The sequence below is a fragment of the Podarcis muralis genome, chromosome 12, assembly GCF_964188315.1.
Source record: "Podarcis muralis chromosome 12, rPodMur119.hap1.1, whole genome shotgun sequence".
Lineage (NCBI taxonomy): Eukaryota > Metazoa > Chordata > Lepidosauria > Squamata > Lacertidae > Podarcis > Podarcis muralis.
In genome coordinates, this window is record NC_135666.1 from 21,854,625 (window position 1) to 21,873,133 (window position 18,509).

General features: G+C 43.2%; 2 protein-coding genes across 5 annotated transcripts in view; one reads left to right on the forward strand and one right to left on the reverse strand.

The window, feature by feature from the left end:
* The window catches only part of ACBD5 (acyl-CoA binding domain containing 5), a 29,935-nt gene extending 21,461 nt beyond the window's left edge, over positions 1-8,474 (reverse strand). Inside the window, exons 1-4 of one of the 4 annotated variants that reach the window (XM_028750896.2) lie at positions 8,335-8,474; positions 6,343-6,536; positions 3,539-3,659; positions 1,238-1,310 (exon numbers count right to left, since the gene is read on the reverse strand). In XM_028750896.2, coding sequence (XP_028606729.2) covers positions 1,238-1,310; positions 3,539-3,659; positions 6,343-6,439 — 291 coding nt within the window. In that variant the 5' untranslated portion in view covers positions 6,440-6,536; positions 8,335-8,474. Of the gene's footprint in view, positions 1-1,237; positions 1,311-3,538; positions 3,660-6,342; positions 6,787-8,312 lie in introns of those variants that run through there. The other 3 variants (XM_028750898.2, XM_077936830.1, XM_028750899.2) reach the window with 3 other exon arrangements.
* Positions 8,475-8,619: 145 nt separating this feature from the next.
* Positions 8,620-9,432, forward strand: LOC114607574 (centrin-2-like). Its single transcript, XM_028750900.2, has one exon. It carries the CDS (start codon positions 8,620-8,622, stop codon positions 9,115-9,117), a length of 498 nt encoding a protein of 165 aa, XP_028606733.1. The 3' UTR covers positions 9,118-9,432.
* Positions 9,433-18,509: the final 9,077 nt, after the last annotated feature.

The following is an 18,509-nucleotide window of genomic DNA, read 5'->3' on the forward strand; positions in this document are numbered from 1 at the left end:
CAGAGTAGCAATACTGATTACCAAAAGTAAGTGGATGACATGATTCAGATATGAAGAAATAGTAATATATTTGCCATGGCAAAAAACAACAACACAGTGGATTATTTTCTTTTTATTATGTGCTTTGGGATACTACCAAATCACATGTTGAAGTTAAATATAAACTGCGCAATGCCCTAAAGAATATTTAAAGCTCCCATGCAAATCTCAAAATTAATCAGAATTTGCCAACACCTTAACATTCAAGCCTATTAGGCTTCAGTCTCTGGGTAATCCACACCGCAATCTCCTCTGATGAGTATCTCACTGATGAGCTTCCATCAGCCTCAAGCTAGATCCTTTGCCAGGCCGTTGCAGCACCTCTTCTGGGCACCCCTTCATCGCTCATGGGCCCTTCCTTCCTTCTCCTATCCTACACATGCTTTCCCCGTGCTTTCTGCTCTCTTCTTTCTCCCCATCAGAAATTTCCTTTCCTTATGTCCTCAATCCAGCACCTTCGCCCCATATGAGGATTGCCGTCTCTGTTAACCTTCCTACACCCTCCAATGGCCTTAACACTAGGGTTCACTGTTCACTATAATATTAGCATAAATGTTAAATCAGAATTCTGACTTGGTACTCTAAGCAGGTTTTCAGTGTTTTATTTTTGTTAGCTATTATGAAGTATTTATAGATTGATAGCTTTATTGATTTCCAATATATAAAGAGTATTGCCATCTATCCTAACCCCACATAATTGAAAATACACAGCAAAATGGAAATCTTGGTGCAAGCTGTATACAAGTACCCAAGGTTTAGTTTTTTGCATGTTTCAGTTTTGAGTCATCTAGTACTCTTGTAATGCATTCCTTTTAACAAATACTCAGAAGAGCTGAAACTCTTCCAACTGATATTACAGTACAAGTGTTTTTAAAAGAGCCTGCACAGCCCATTGCCTCTCTCCATCTCTGTTTTTGCTGTGAATTAGCTCCAGTTCCAGTGATTCACTGCAGGCTGCTTACCATAAACTTCCATAATGCACTGCATAAGCATTGCTCACTTCTCTTTCATGGCAGCAATATCCCTAAAGCTCTCAGCATTTTGACAGCTAGGCTGCCTAGGGTAAAGTCCATCAACTAATTTGCAGCAATTCCTTTTGAAGCTTGGCTAGAAGCTAATCAAGTTTCAAGCTTCATGTGCCTAGAAATGAAATTATTGTGGAATATTTGCTTTCTTCGACATACCTAGCAACTCTTACCTTTTTCATTTCTTCAACATAGGCAATCATAGCATCTTCTTTGGGCATATCACCTAAAGCGCTCCATGCATCCCTACAATAAATATCACAAATATCCTCAAGACATTTAAAATTATAATTCCTGTAAGATTCAACAGGCTCATTCTTACTGAGCCCTTGATTCTACAATGACAGAACCCGCTACAATCTATCTAGTTTTGTGTACATAAATATGTGCTCATTGTCTGTAGAGTAACACAAATTCTGAGATTGAGATTTAACATAGGCTTGGTTGCTCAGTCTTCAAACAATGTGCTTTTTAATATTTAATAAATGGCCTCGTTTCCATCTTTTCCTTCTCACTTTTTGTCTGACGGTAGGCCACAGTTATGAGTAATTTATACTCGGCTTGCGTGCCCAGTTCAAAATGCACAACATTTTGCAGAATATACAACTTGTACTAACTCTTTGCAATAGGCTTGAGAAACAGGTAAGTCAAAGATATAAAACTGAAACAAGTAAATAAATAGCTGGATCCAATAACCCAGATGGCCTTTTCAAATGAGTTTGTCTGTTGTGTGCATAGTCAAATCTCTGTGTGGGAAAGTCACAGACAGCACAGCAGTCACCGGGGGGGGGGGGGGGGAGGACGGAGGACGGACACAATTATCCAGCTCTGGAGCAAAAAACACTGCTGCTGCAAAAATGCAATTGCCCGATACCTATTCCCTGCCTCAAACTGCATTTTCCTATTCTCCTGTACACTATAGCTGCACAAGTGTCACAGAAACCTTCCAGGTGTATCAAGGACCTTTGACACACTCCTCTGACTTATTTTGGCTTCCCCCCAAAAATACAGTTTTAGAATTTGGGGTTTTGTTTTGTTTACTTCTTAAAATAGCCAAATATCCCTGCAAGTGATTTCCTGCAGCTTAAAAAAAATATTAAGAGAAATGTTAGTTAGCAAGACTGCAATGTCTCCATGCAGCACTCTTCCCACAATACCTTACTTCCTGGTATTATTATTATTATTATTATTTTCTTTACTATTATTTCCCCTTTCCAAAGGCAAGAATGAGTACCTAATTTGATTTAACCTTTGCCTGAATAAAAAGTGTACTTTGCTAATCTGCTGTGGATATTAATTATAACACAAGTTTTTTTTAAAAAAACACCTCTGGAGGGTTGCACTGAGAATAACAGCAACGAAAAAACAAATATCAACCCTTTCGTCATTGTTTTTTAGTGAGGTGTGTATAGCTCTATAATACTTCCCAAAAGTCACTAAAAAAAATACAGATTCCTCTTACATATACATATTTTTTATTTCTGCCCTATTATAGCTAGTGGGTAAAAACGCTTGAGCTTCAAAAACATGCAGAACTTGTTTGACAAGAAACTTCTAAGCTGAGAGAAATCATTACATGTGCTTACAGGCAACAACATCTCTGTTAGGGAGAGCCAAACTGCAGAGTCTAACCCAGATACCTCCATCTCCAAAATATGCTGCACAAGAATGGGGGCAACACTGCACTTCCATCAGCTTGACCACCAATTTTACATGTACATGGCCCCCATCTTTATTAAGATATTTCCCAATAGTGGGAGAAGAGCATGAGGAGCAGAGACAGTCTGCAAAAATTCAGTTTGCAGTCTGCTGGTAGACAATGGTCAATGAACCTTCTTCAAGTTTCAGAAAAAAACATTTTCTGTACTGAAAGTCTCTTTGCGCAATTATTATCTGTATCTTAATCTTGCCTGCACCCTCACAGCTACTGAGCTCTTTCCTGAACTAGGTACATTTTAAACAGAAATAGCTGGGAAGGTGGCAGTGCTCAGGTAATCATGGCGTGCTAGGCAGAGCAGGATGCACATGTCAATTCCCCAGGTAACAAAGGTAAAATACCTGGAACATAAATCTCAGAAATGATACCAGGCCTTGGTTTTTTAAAAGAGAGGCTGAGAACATCCCCTACTACCAGTGATCTGGTGCACATTTATATTCTTTATAACTAAGGCTTTGCTCCATATGTCACAGGAAGCTGCCTTATACAGTGTCACACTACTGGTCCATCTAGCTCAATATTGTCTACCATGATTGGCTGTGGCCCTTTGGAGTTTGAGATGTCTTTCCCAGTCCTACCTAGAGATGTAGGAAAATGAACCTGGACGTTCTGCATGCAAACCCTTTGGTCTACCAGTGAGTTGTAGCAGTGTCCCATAAAAAAAAAGTAGTCAGTAATTCATCTTTCCTGCTGCCCCCCACCACAGCAGGGCTTGTGTACATAGAAACTTAAAACACCTCTTGCATATCATATTTACCATTTGTATCTACCAATAGGATCCCAGAATCCAGGTCTTGGGCTGCTGCAGGGTCCTTGAGTTGCTTGCTTATAAAAGCTATAGAACTTGAGCATCATTTCATTTGTTGGCTGGAATGAACCTAGAGAAAATAATCTTAGAGTGAGAAACACCATAAATGACAGATATTTTTAAACACATTATTTCTGTACCAACTCAAAGGGTTAGAGTCACACTTGGTTAATTTAACTGAAGTTCCATTGAAATCAAGGGGCCATAACTTAAACCATGACTTATTGTTCGCACTGAATTCAATGAGACCAAAGTTCAACTAACTTAAGTTAAGGCATCCAGTCCAAAGTTAAAGATCCAGTCCAAAATAAATAGAATATGACTGCATGACTTACAGCACCAGGCTATTAGGAACTAAGTACACCCATAACAATGACTAAACTCAAGACTTTATGCACACCAATTTCTGATTTTAAAAAATCAACTGATTGCACCTTCTATGTTTATTTTCATTCTATAATCAGAAAGGATACTCTAGTGAGTAAAGTATACTTGTGCAAAGGAACATAGTCACCTTTCTATTTCAAGTAATGATATCATCCCTGTTGCTGATTCTCCTATTAATGAAAGTAATGTGTCCAAACAAAGAGAAAAAACATGACTGCTGATACTTCTCATGCTAGCTTTATGGTAGAATTGTCCCTACTGTGGTGCAGCTCACACACATCCTGTGTTGAAGACATACTGCAGTACTGGAAAAAAGCTATGGAAATTCAAAGCCCTGTCAAGGATCAAAATACCACAGCAGATCCTCCTGTGACAAAAACCCCCCAAAGTCATTTTACCCCACTATGGTTACCTAAATCGATGGTTAGGTTATCAAACAGTTTCTATCATAGGCCCTGCTCCCAATACTATCTGCCCTACTGAAAACCAGGTAAGGAGAAGATTTCTTGACAGCTTATGCTCCCACTTTATACATGGCTGGTGTGTCTGACCACCAGCCTATCCTTAGCTCTTAGAATGGAACTTGCACAAGCTCAAAATTTTAGATTGATACATTTTTTTAAAGATTCTGTTACTAAAGTGAGACAGGAAAGTATTTAACATGCACACTATGAAGGACACCTCTCATTTTCTAGTATTTCTAGTAAGTAATTTCGTTGTCCCCGAGAGGGGGCAATGACAATAAAGATATTATTATTATTATTATTATTATTATTATTATTATTATTATTATGGGTATGTTCATATTGGCGACTTAAAACACAGTGAGGTCATTTCCCACTGTGCTTCAGGCCACATTTGCATAGTGTTGTTAACATTAGAGCAGGGTGTATTCACTAAATGTGTGCATGGCCATTTTGATTTCCCCATCCCTGCAATCCCATCCCCCAAGCTCCTATTCATGAAACTGTCATCTGCACATGTGCAACGGCTGTCTCAAATGTTCACACCATTCTTAAGTATGAAGCGAATGCAGCTTAAGTTTTCCAGTGTTATGCGACTCCGCCAATTTCACAGAAGGGTGGGGTGGGAAAGAGAAGGGATTTGAAAATCACACCATTTACACCCACAAGCTGTTACCAACGCAAAATCAAGTATGAACATAACATGCTCAAGGCAAAAACCCCTCCTTGCTTGCAGTGCTTGGGATAGCATGGTGGTTGTTGTTTTTTTAAAAAAAGAAAATAGTTGAAGGCATTAAAAAAACCTCTGGAGAAGAGTTGGCTGAGTATTTGGCTCTCTTATATAGAGATGGAAGCTTTTCTTTTTGGACATACTATTGTTAGTCCTGCTCTCAATTTAAGTTTATCAACTTTTCATTGTAAATATTAAACTACGTATCAGGATTACACACAGAGATTGCTGAATGTTTCATTTTGGGGAGAGGAACAATTGTTGTATGGAACTTAATATGCACAAAGAGCATCAAGGCAGCAGTTCTATACTGTATACACATTAAGTGTGTATAAGTACTCAAATTTGGCTTCAGAGTAGGGATGCATAGAACTGCAAGGACCACCTATTCCCTCAGCAACCCAACAGGCCATTAAAATTTGTCTGATACCTTTAGCAGGCAAGGTGGGAAGAGGCCTACGATAAGGCCTTCTGAGTTGCGGTAGCCAGAATGTACTTTCCAGAGACGTTTGACTGGCTCCAACTGCTCCTTACCAGTGCTAAGGGAAAACCTTCCCTGCTTTTAGATTCTTGGTATTGCATGCATGCCTTTTTATCCGACTACAGGTTCTTCCCCCTGCTGCTTTTGAATAACCAACTACTGTACCATAAAGACTTTTAGAGAAATCTTATGCTAGCTGTTCTGCCAGTCAACTTGCCCAAGGGGTGGAATACAAATCCTCCAAATAATAAGGTAAACAAGTTAAAATGGTTGCCTAGGTAGGAAAAAAAGAGCCAGGAGCACTAGAGTTCTTTGCTAAAGAAATGCCAGGAAAGGCCATTCCCCAATATATTGTGCCGGTTTTTCCAAACAGTTTTAACCGTCTTTTAAATGGCAAATTTTCAAGATTGGCCAGTGAATTCATAATAGAGCTGGTTGGCAGGAGAAGGCAGGGGGGTGGCGGAGGGAGAGAAAAGATGCAGGTCTTTCGCAGCGGCTCCTGTGGGTGTGGCGGGGCTGGGATGGAGAAAAACCCCAATTCCGGGGGACCCTTCTCCTCGCCCCGCGGAGAGGCGCAGAAATGAGGCGGCGCTTCCCACCCTCTCCTCGGGGTCTCTGTCGCCTTCGCTGCCCCACCTTCCCGGTTCCTGGCCCTCGAACCGTCTCCTCGCTCCTCCCGGGCTTCACTCACCGTTTTTGGGCAGGCTCTGGATCACCTTGACGGCCGCCTCGAAGCGCGTCTCGTGCAGCGAGCCGCCGCCGCCGCCTCTCTCCTCCGTCTCCGCCATGTCCCGCCTCTTCCCTCCGATGGGCCCCTTGTCGCGTCGGCCGCCGGAATCGCGCTGCCGCCGCCACCGCCGCTTCTTCCCTTCGCCCAGGAGTTCCCTGTAACGGAGTGAACGCAGGACATAACGGGGGTCTGGCGAAGGAGGCGGTGGCGGAGGGGACGCGAGGGCCGCGGCTGCCTCCGCCCCCTTCAGCCAAGGAGAGGCAGGAAAGCCAGGCCGGGCCTTTGCGGCTCCCCTCACAGCCCGCCCGCGAGAAGATGGGCTCCCCTTGGCCCCAGTCGCCCCTCGGTCGCCTCGGGAAGGAGTCGTGGAGGCGACGGTGTTCGCTCCCTCGTAAAACAGCCCGAAGTGAAGGAACAATAATAATAAGGCGTACTCCTGTGGTTTTGAGGCTTGCCTATTTTGGTTCCACTCTGGCGAGGTGGTGGAAAAGAAATATGTGAACCCCAAAGTCCACCCTGGATTGTCATTCCATACAGTGCCCCGGCTTCACCCTTCTACAGCACACAACTTGCCGGTTTAATCTTTAGTGATTTATATAATGTCAGCTTTGGAAAGAAGACAGGTCCCTGCCCCGAGAGGCTTACAATATGAAAGACGCGAGGCAAGGAACAGGAAGGGGAGGAAAGATCAACGGGGAATAATAAACTATTTTTTCCCCAGTTACAGTATGGAATTGGGAGTAAAGGGTTGTGCCAAAGGCGCCATGGAAAGGGGTGTTTACTACCCTCCTTTCGCTCAAGTCTGGTGTAGGTTCATCTCCCTGTATATAAAAAATGCGGCCCTATTACTTAGCTCGCGTGACCTGTCCTGAATGTTTTTAAGCCCGACCCCAAAGAAGTCAATGGGGCTTGCTCCGAAATCATTATACTTAGGGGGGGTTAACGATTCGTAACCCAATGCTGACACAGAAGTAAGTACTACTAGGCATGGGCGTAGCTGGGGGAGGCAGAGAGGGGCAGCTGCCCCCCTAAATCAATAAAAATAAATTAAAATACATAGTCCTGCCCCCACTAACAAAAGCAACCCCCCCCCCAATCCTGGCTACGCTCATGCCACTGGGTTCAGAGGGGCTTACTCCCATATATGCATGCACAGAATTGCAGCCTAAATGGGTCATATCCTCTAGTCTAGATTTTGTACTCTCGTCTTCAAAGTGGATGAGAGGTGTCATTAGCAAGAAAAGGGATTTGGACAGATGGGGGTTAATCGTGTCACCTTACTTTCGCCAGCCTGATCAGGAAGTTCAAACAAGTGGTTTTAAAAGACTGTATTGGAGTAACTGCTGATATACACTGAATTCACTCGTACACCAGTCCTCCGTTAAATTCCACTTTTTCTAGCCCATCCCATTGCTATTTCCCTGCACTTAACAGCACCTGTCATTTCCTTTCTTAGACGTCTGTTGTGACCTGACAAGTGCGACAGCACGCACCCCTGGCGAACAGCTAAACAAGCAATTCAAAACTTCCCAACAACTTTTATTTACACTCACCCCATCCTCACTCACAGATAGATAAGCTTTGCAAAGCCAGCCTCAGCGCCAGTGATTTCCTGTTTCCAGTACACAACGCTATACAACCACCCATTATTACTAGGCATCTATTATTACACACTCTTGGGGTGGGGATCGGGGGCGAGCCTTCCCAGTAACACATATCTGGTCCCAATTCCCTCAATTACAGACAGAACCTGACAGCTGCAAGGACAAAAATAACAATACAATGTTTTTTCTCCTCCAACTTTTTGAGAGCAAAGCGTCATCCCTTAGCACGGCCTAGAAGGCTGGCGGCGCCGAAGAACAGCTGACCTTCCGCCTCATTTCCCGAATAACAAAACATAACAAACAGCACAAGTTGTTCCCCGCTCCTACCTTCAGTGACAGGTTCGCTCACCTTTTATTGCCCAAGGCTCAGGCTTCTCCTGTTAAATGTCTCCCAACAGCAGCGATCAGCTCATTCTTGCCCCGCCTCCTCGAGGAGCATGCTGGGAAATGTAGTCCGTCCCTCTACTACTTCCGGTCTCTGGCATCCATGATCCTCCCTGCCATGGCAACCTTCAACTGTTTTTTCCCCTTAGGCAGAAGCATTCTCCCTCCGGGCGTTTGCGGGGAGCAGCCAGTAGCAACGGGCAGAACGGCTTGAGGAGCCCGGAGGGCGCTGCCTTGAGGGCCCCGAAGGATGGCTTATAGGAGCAAGTGGTCCCAGAGGAAGAAGAAAGGCCCGAAGCTTGAGCTCAGCCCCGCTCAAAAGCAGCAGATGCGCGATGCCTTCGACCTGCTGGATTCCGACGGCACCGGGACCATCGACGTGAAAGACCTGAAGGTGTCCATTCGGGCCCTGGGCTTTGAACCCACCAGAGAAGAGATCAAGAGGATCGTGGGAGAAGTGGATAAAGAAGGCTCGGGGAAGATCGGCTTCGACGCTTTTTACTCCGTGATGACCAAGAAGATGTCCGAAACGGATCCCAAAGAGGAGATCCTGAAATCCTTCAAGCTGTTCGAGGACCCGGAAAGGGGCAAGATCGCCTTTAAAGACCTCAAGCGCGTCGCCTCCGAGATTGGAGAGAAGCTGACGGACGAGGAACTGCAGGAAATGATCACCGAAGCGGACCTGAATGGAGACGGGGAAGTGAGCGAGCAGGAGTTTCTGATGATCATGAGGAAACACGGCTACTAGCCTAATGGCCTCCTCGCCCTCCTCCTCTCTGCCCTTCTCGGCCTCCTCCGCCTCTTGAGAGCACCTGCAAATAGTGCTGGGGAGCTCTTCACTCTCCTCCAGCCACCTTCCTCCTCCTCCTCTTCCTCCGCCTCCTCTCTCAGGAAGAAACTCTCACAGGTTAAAGTCAGGGGTGTGGGGAGGGGAGGCAGTAATTCACTGCTGGAACATTAAATGTGGCTCACTAGAAGAAGAAGAAGAAGAATGAATTCTCCCTCCTCCTGCTCAACCTTGCTCTTTCTGTTTTCAGTGAATAAACATACCAGTTTTAGACTCCTTTGGGAATAGTAATGATTTATACTCTTATCGCAATAGGTAGAAACATCAGGGTTTTATTGTACAAATTGCTAAAATCTTCAAATCACTTTCAAAATGATCAAAACACAGTTACTACCACACACACACTTAAAATCATCAAGGCAATACTTCAGGGATTAGTTATTGAATGTTCATATTCATATTATATGTTCTGTATTATTTTTCACATTTGCACACCTGCTACTCCCATCTAAAAACAACCCTTATAATCTCTACTATAGGAAATTATATTTAGTACATTTATGTTCAAGAATTACATGCTACCTTTCCAGATAAAGATTTGCCAATGACATCTTAAAATCAGTATAATAAAAAAATTAAAAAAAACTATGCCTAACCATTTCCAACTAAAACAGGAGCATGCTCAATGCTAGAGCATCTGTTTTGTCTCAGTTTCAAACCTCAGCACCTCTAAGTAGGGATGGAACAGACCCCATCTGAAACTCTGCATTGCTACTATCGGTCAGTGCACAAACAGTGAGCTTGATGGCACTAATGCTCTGATAAGGCAGCTTCCTATGTTCCTAAGTATCAGCAAGGTCTGTTCTGTCAGGGCCTTTACAGCAGTTTGTTTTAAATAAATCAGACCACACTGTTTAGAACTGCTCCTCCCAGGATGGCTAGCTATCATATACAAAAGGTTTCTTTAAAAAATAAAATGATGTCTCAAACAATATGAACAGCAGAGCACTAAAAACATAAATGTCAGAGAAATAAAGTAAAAAATATTTAAACAGTATCCGAAAAGGCCTTGGAAAATGAGGTAACGGCCTTTGTGTTTACTTAACATTGGAATGACATAAGAGTGGGTGTCGAGTGAGCCACAAAACATAAAAGCAAGCACCACAAGCCACAAAACACAAAAGCAAGCGTCACAGTTGCCAGCTGCCTGATCTCTGAGAGAGCCAAGGACAATCAGAGAAGGGTTTCTAAAGATGATGGGGGATTTACCAGCAGGCTCATGTGGAAGAGGGCATTCAAAGGCTGTGGGATGGTACCTCTCTCCACTCATGCCATGTAACTTCCAGACTGGATTGCTGCAATGTGTCCTGCGTGGGGCTGCCCTTGAAGACTATTTAGAAACCTCAACTGTTCCAAAATGCAGATTACTGGCTAGGTTTTCATTTAGAAGTCATCTAACCTCAGTTTTAAAACAGCTGCATTGGTTGGCAGTTCACTTCTGGGGCTAATTCATACCATTTTAGGTGTTAAGATCAACAGAGGAGGCCCTCTTGCTATTTCCACTGCCCTCGGGGGGCGGGGGAATGGTCCAGGAGAGAGCATTCTCTGGCAGCCTCCTAGTTTTGCAATTTGCCCCCCCCCCCCCCCGAGAGGAATTATACAATTTTTGTGGTAATCTGAAGATGCAGCTCTTTACAACTAGAGAACACACACACATTTAGGACCCACCCTATTATTCTGATTGGTAATTTATTTTAAACCGTTTTTATAGTTGTGTTTTAAAATGCTGTTATTTACTTTGGAACTTTAGGGTGGTGAAGGTGGTTAATAAAACAAAATATCAATAGCCCCCCCCCCCCATTTGCTAGCTTTTGGGAGAATTTTTCAAATTAACGGAGGATGAGGCTATCATGATGGCTATGTTTCACTTTCATTGTTGGAGACTGTAATACCAATTACTGGGAATTGGTGTGAGTGTTGTTGCACTTAATTCCTGATAGGCATCAGCTACTATGAGAATGAGATCAGGATTCTGGTCTAGGTGGAGCTTTGGCCTGATCCAGCAGAGCTTTTGTTACACTCTTACTTAGTTTCAGCAGCTAGTTGTTGGGTACTTGTTTGTTTTTCATATTGTGTTCCAATGTGATTTTGTCACTTTTGTAAGCCACCTTGAACTTGGGAAAGATGGGAATGTTAAATGCCTGTTTTTTTCCAAAGTACCGTATACATAGGTAAAGGTAAAGGGACCCCTGACCATTAGGTCGAGTCATGAGCAACTGTGGGGCTGTGGCACTCATCTCACTTTATTGGCCGAGGAAGCCGGAGTTTGTCCGCAGACAGCTTCCAGGTCATGTGGCCAGCATGACTAAGCAGCTTCTGGCGAACCAGAGCAGCGCACGGAAACGCCATTTACCTTCCCGTTGGAGCGGTACCCATTTATCTACTTGCACTTTGACGTGCTTTCGAACTGCTAGGTTGGCAGGAGCAGGGACCGAGCAACGGGAGCTCACCCCGTCGCGAGGATTCGAACCGCTGACCTTCTGATCGGCAAGCCCTAGGCTCTGTGGTTTAACCCACAGCGCCACCCGCGGCCCTACCGTATACATAGATGGCTATAAATAAGATGACTCCACACTGTTTGAAGAGATATAGTCTGGAATTCTACCGCTTTTTACCACTGAAAACTGCAATGTGCTTTGTGACACCAGCTGAGAAAAGGGCCGAATGACGTGACATTTTTCTTCCATTCTTTCTGGGTAAAAAAATCAAAAAGTCAAAGGAGGCTGCTGAATAAAAAGTTGCTCCTTGTGAGAACCTCTGCATTTTGCTTCTGTAAGCTACAGGTGGTAGCAAAATCAGGTGAGTAGTCAGAGGTGTTTTGGGGGTGGAACCTAGCTCCCCCCCCCTTTTAACCACAGTTTCTGTAAACTGTACTCACCCAGGGTGACTGAATGTGCTGCAGAATGCAGTGCTACTGAGATCCCAGCCACATGCCATCTTTAATTTGCCAGTGGCAAATTTGTTTCGTGGTCCTAGACCTTTTCCTATTGCCTAGCAACTTCCGTGTGCTAAGAGCAAATGAGATGCCTGTATTTTGCTACCTGTCAGATCTTCCCTTTCCTGCTTCTTAGAGCATTTCTCAAGACAAGATGAAATCCACATCAATGCATCTTGTTCGGGGCTTCTTCTTGAATTACAGGAATTGCCCAAGGCCTTTACTCGTTGGTACACATTAAGCTTGAAGCGCCACCAAGTGGCTTTGAGGAACAAATGCAGCTGGAGAATGAATCTGTTCTCAGAGTTAATTGGTTTTCTCTCATACCCTTTCACCTCTCACACTGTAAAACTTAAAAGACCTCATTATGGGTATATTGTGGCTCTTCGTGCTTAACGATGGCAACACTAAGAGCAGTCACACCATTTAAATATTAATAGAACATTTCATATACATTTTACTTGTATGATCTGATTATACTTTGGCTAAATCAGTGAGATACAGCAAATATGAAATTGTAAAAATAAGGTAACTCCACATATAAGTGTGTCTTCATTATAATGTGTATAATAGCCTGTTTTTCACTTACTTTTTTTTTTTTAAAGCTAGGTGTTTGTGTTTATTAAGAAATTCTAAGGAAACATAATATCTACTTTTTCTCTGATACGAGGGAAGCTGTTGATGTCCTGAACCAAATGTCTGAAGGTGGTTATGGGATGGATGAAGGTTAGTAGAGTGAATCTAAAGCCAGACAGAGATGGGCAAGGCCACTAGCTCTCAATTAGCAATTGTACTAACTGGTTAAAAACATTACCAGGCAGATTTTTTAAATAAAAAAATTAAAAAGTAGGAGACCCTCATTTTAGAAGGTTTGCATTTGTTGAGCCTGTTTCCATTTTTATACTGCTGCTTTGTTTCTTTTGTAGGATCATTTTATTTTTAATTGTACGCAGCCCTGAGCAAAGCAATTGCATTGGAAAGACAGTGTATAAGTTTTCTAAACAAATAATCATTGCACTATAGAAGACTATCATCAACAGCTCAGTACCTGCAGTTTATGAAACAGCAAAGCTATACTCTGTGTCGTGCCTTAGTGTTCATGCATTGTACATTGGTAAATAGGCATGTGTGCACTTTAGACAAGAGGCATCCAGCCATCTATTCCTCTCCAAGATTTAACTTCTGGAGACCCCAAGGGCGGGAACTTAAGCCTGTAGAATTATAACTCCAGCAACTCACACAAACATTAAAACAAGTCATCCTTAGCAACAAAACAGAGACAGTTATTTACTAGGAACAAAGACAGGAAATCGGGGCTGACTGATAAACACGAGCTGTTCTCAAGCATATAAACTTGTTTATTCATATTCAAACACAAGCATTTTCTATGTTATATCAACATTATCCAATTCCCTTTCATATTTATACCGAAACTGAAATCTAAACCTGCTGCATTAATCAAGTATTGCAGAGGTATTTCTAATAAATATACATGACTGCCAAAGATATCTTGTGCTGATGATCAGATAGCACAGTAATCAGTGTATGCTTAAAAATGCAGATAGCGTTGGTGAAAGAAGAGAAGCTGGAATGTCAAACTGTTATACTAAAAGGCCGCTTGTGCATTATCACCTGAAGTCCAGCTTAATCCCTTTTATTCTTGGTCCAGTAGCAATGTTCCATCAATATGGGGGGAAAGGATAGCCATGCTGCTATTGAACCCCTTTAAAAAGCAGCTATATGTGTTACCCTTGCACAGGAAACACAAATTATTTCCAAAGAATGGAAATTTTTATTAGTGGGAAGGATTGACTTTAGGATTCTGTGCTTCAGGTATCAAAATGCCCTTGGCTAGTCACCATAAAAAAGTATTGAAGAAATGGATGTGATCTGAGGAATGAACCAGAGTCTTCTGCTTCCCCACAACCATTATATTTTCCCCAGGGAGCCATAAACCTTTTAAGCACAAGGAATCCTTTCATGGTAATTAAGACAAGAGCTCTAACTTTCACACTGTGCTGTAAGAAGCAAAATTGGCCGAGATGAGAAGCTGAATTCTGAAACAAACGAGAGTGTCTTTATTATACAGCTACAGCAAAACACAAACACAGGAGAGATTCGTTCCTTTGTATTCTACCAGTTGGCCTCCTTTGTTTTTCTTGTTCTGCTTAGTAACTGTTTATGATCATAAGGCGCTTGGGAAAAATGCTGAAAGACAAGCAACTTTTGGTTCCGCCTCATCTTGAAATCTTTCCATTCCCGCTGGTCGTTGCAAGAAGTGCACTCTGTAACAAAGATACCGGGTGTAAGCTTTTTTTCTTCTTCCTCCTCTCTTCCATTCCTTTTTCCTTTTGTGCGATGTCTTTGTAAGCCAGAGGGCAGGAACTGCCATATAACTGGCAATTACAAGCCACTCTAGAAGCCTCTTTTGGATGGAAAGTGGGATAAAAAAGGCATACACACACACACACACACACACACACACTCTTCTGAAAATCCACGTCAGATATTTCTTGTAAGGTCTCCAGTACTGCTGAAGGCGCATAATGGTGACCTATATGGATATGCAATGAATATGCAATATTTTATTGTTGTTTAGTCGTTTAGTCATGTCCCACTCTTTGTGACCCCATGGACCAGAGCACGCCAGGCACTCCTGTCTTCCACTGCCTCCCATAGTTTGGTCAGACTCATGCTTTCATATCTCCAATTTTCTTGAACAGATCTCTGGTTTTTCCCATTCTATTATTTTCCTCTATTTCTTTGCATTGCTCGTTTAAGAAGGCCCTCTTGTCTCTCCTTGCTATTTTTCGGAGATCTGCATTCAATTTCCTGTATCTTTCACTATCTCCCTCGCATTTTGCTTGCCTTCTCTCCCCCGCTATTTGCAAGGCCTCGTTGGACAGCCACTTTGCTTTCTTGTATTTTCTTTTCATTGGGATGGTTTTCGTTGCTGCCTCCTGTATAATGTTACGAGCCTCCATCCATAGTTCTTCAGGCACTCTGTCCACCAAATCTAAATCCTTAAACCTATTCCTCAGTTCCACTGTGTATCCCTGCCAAGATAACTCCATGGACAAAGACAACAGGCATATAAAATTTATGACACTGGAAGATGAGCCCCTCAGGTCGGAAGGCGTCCAACATGCTACTGAGGAAGAGCAGAGGACAAGTACAAGTAGATTCAGAGCTGATGAAGCGGCTGGGCCAAAGCCGAAAGGTCGGTCAGTTGCAGATATGCCTGGAAGCGAAAGGAAAGTCCAATGCTGTAAAGAAAAATATTGCATAGGAACCTGGAATGTAAGAACCATGAACCTTTGGTAAGCTGGATGTGGTAAAAAATGAGATGGCAAGAATAAATATTGACATCCTGGGCATCAGTGAACTAAAATGGATGGGAATGGGCGAATTCAGTTCGGATGACCATCATATCTACTACCGTGGGCAAGAATCCCGTTAAAGAAATGGAGTGGCCCTCATAGTCAACAAAAGAGTGGTGAAAGCTGTACTGGGATACAATCTCAAAAATGATAGAATGATCTTGATATGAATCTAAGGCAGACCTTTTAACATCACAGTAATCCAAATTTATGCACCAACTACCGGTGCTGAAGAAACTGAAATTGACCAATTCTATGAAGACTTACAACACCTTCTAGAAATGACACCAAAGAAGGATGTTCTTCTCATTATAGGGGTTTGCAATGCTAAAGTAGGGAGTCACGAGATAAAAGGAACAACTGGCAAGTTTGGTCTTGGAGTTCAAAACAAAGCAGGGCAAAGGCTAATAGAGTTCTGTCAAGAGAACAAGCTGGTCATCACAAACACTCTTCTCCAACAACACAAGAGACAACTCTGCAGCCAAAGATGGAGAAGCTCTATAGAGTCAGCAAAAACAAGACCTGGAGCTGACTGTGGCTCAGATCATCAGCTTCTTATAGCAAAATTCAAGCTTAAACTAAAGAAAGTAGGAAAAATCACTGGGCCAGTAAGATACAATCTAAATCAAATCCCTTATGAATATGCAACATTACTTGTCTCTTATCCAGGCTAAACTTACCAAATTCCTTCAACCTGGCAGAAGTATGATTCAGGAATGCCAATTTATTTATTTATTAAAAAACCCATTTACCTCTGATAAAAATGAATCTTTAATCTCCGTTTTCCTCTGTATCTGACTTACTGGCACAGAGAACCTGTTGACCTCCAGAATTTTGTTGGACTGCAACTCCCATCATCCCTCACCACTGGCTGTGCTGGCTGGGGCTGATGGGAACTGGAGTCCATCAGCATGGCAAGGGGGGCTGGTTCACTGTCCCTGTTTTGTAATAAAGCATGGAACCTCATCCGCTTCTTGACATGGCGTTTGTAGACAGATAACATTCCTCCACACAGCATATTTGAAAAGGGGGGTGGAAGAAAACCCAGAAGTGTCTAGACTTATATTTATTTATTTTAATTTAAGGCATGAGAAGAGAAAAGATAGGAAATGGAAAGATTGGTACAGAGATGGCAAACAATTGCAGTATTCATTGATTAGGGGAGATAGGGCAAGTTGCATAATGAAGCGCTGTCACACAGCTTATTTTTGTCCTTTCTGTTTTTTGTTCCTTCTCAGACCAGCAATCTTGCATTTATTTTTGGGCTCCCCACCAGCTTGGGCTGCCTAGCAATGCCTGGCTGGAGTGTGCTTGCTCCTGCTACTGCAAAATGCTACAGGCTGCCTAGCAACAGGCAATCAGAGTGGGCTGCGTTGCCCATTTAGAAAGCACACCCAGCTGGAAGTCAGAAAAGGTGGGCTCCTTTCCTTCCCAGGCTGGCAACTCACCTTGAAAAAGCGGAAGCTTTTTACTGAACTAGAATCCAAATCTCTGTACACTAAAGCCCTGGGGCTGGAGACACACACACACACACATACACACACACGAGAGACGGAACCGATTGCCTTACCAATACATACCTGTTCTGCAGCCTTTATCAAATGAAAAGTTGCAACATCGTATCAGCTTCCCTCAAGCAAATAAGAATGAATGTTCAATAAATAGCCAATCTCATCTAACCTCCCCGCAAACTTTGCACAAACTAATCAGAATGAACACTCAATAAACAGGTCATCTGGAAGTGACCTTCATTGTTGTGAAACTGGAGCTATATCTGTTGTTCATGTCCTCTTATACTGCAATTTGTATTATTAGGGGAAGAGACTGATTCTTCATTTATTATGAACTCTAACTGGAGGACCCACTGAAATGTGGATATCTTTATTATTCTAGTTACGTTCAGCTAAATTCCCTCTACCTTGAGTGAAAATATAAAGCATTGAGAACTCCCATTTAATTCCCCTGTAAATTTCTCTAGTATTCTTTTTGTGTTCTGCACAGATCAAATCTTACTGATCTGTGACAGTAAGAAATTAATTAGTTCAGTTGCAGATATCAACACACCTTTCAATTATTGCTGTGTTTTCCAGACTCCATATTTCAGTGGCAGTAATCCAGAAGCACACCGAAGTTTGTGGTTTCAACTGTCCAGCTAAAGCCCCATCTGGGCAAAGCAGGGTGTAGCTATAGACAATACCTGTGTTTCAGGCCATGTGTGCTTAGGCTTCATGAGTGCCTATATCTAGCATGGCTGACAACTTTTCCATTAGTCCCCACAGTGGTGCTTTTAACTGCGGCACAATCGGGGCAGAGGAAGGGGGTGCGGTGGGGGCGGTTCGCCCCAGGTGTCACCACTGAGGGGGGTGACAAAATGCCGGGTGGCACTCAATGCGGGGCCTGCAGCGCACCCGAACCACATGTCTCTCCTGGGAGTGACGCAGTGGCTTGGATGCCCGCAGGATCAGCGCTGCCCCAAATGGTCCGTCCGCTGCCTCCCCCTCAGCTGTAGGGGCAGCTGAGGGGGAGGAAGCAGGCAGACTCCTCAGAGGCCCCACAGAGCATCCTGCCCTGGCTGGCCCCTCCCAATGAAGCTTTCTACAACTTGGAAATAAGCAACATAATTGCTAATCCCAACCACCACTGAAATGAAAAGCTGCATGGTCCAGCCAAAAGTTGTCAATTTTGGGCTGCGTCCTCTGTTAGTCATCATCAGAGCAGACCCACTGTATTTAATAATGGACACAAGTAAATTAGGTCCATTCATTTCAATGGGTCTACTTTGAGCAGAACATAGCTGGATACAACTTCTTATTTGTATCTCTAAAATTCCACTGGTTTTACATTCTGAGTGGCTGAATGTTCCCCTACCCTGGGTCAGCATTAAGGGTCAGCACTATTGGGCAGCTGGTAAGGTGCGCACTGCTAAAATCTGTACCTACCTTATCCACCTAGTTGTCACACTTCCCAAAACAATACGT

Coding starts and splice junctions, on each gene's coding strand:
- LOC114607574 (XM_028750900.2), top strand. CDS start 8,620: ATGGCTTATAGGAGCAAGTGGTCCCAGAGGAAGAAGAAAGGCCCGAAG.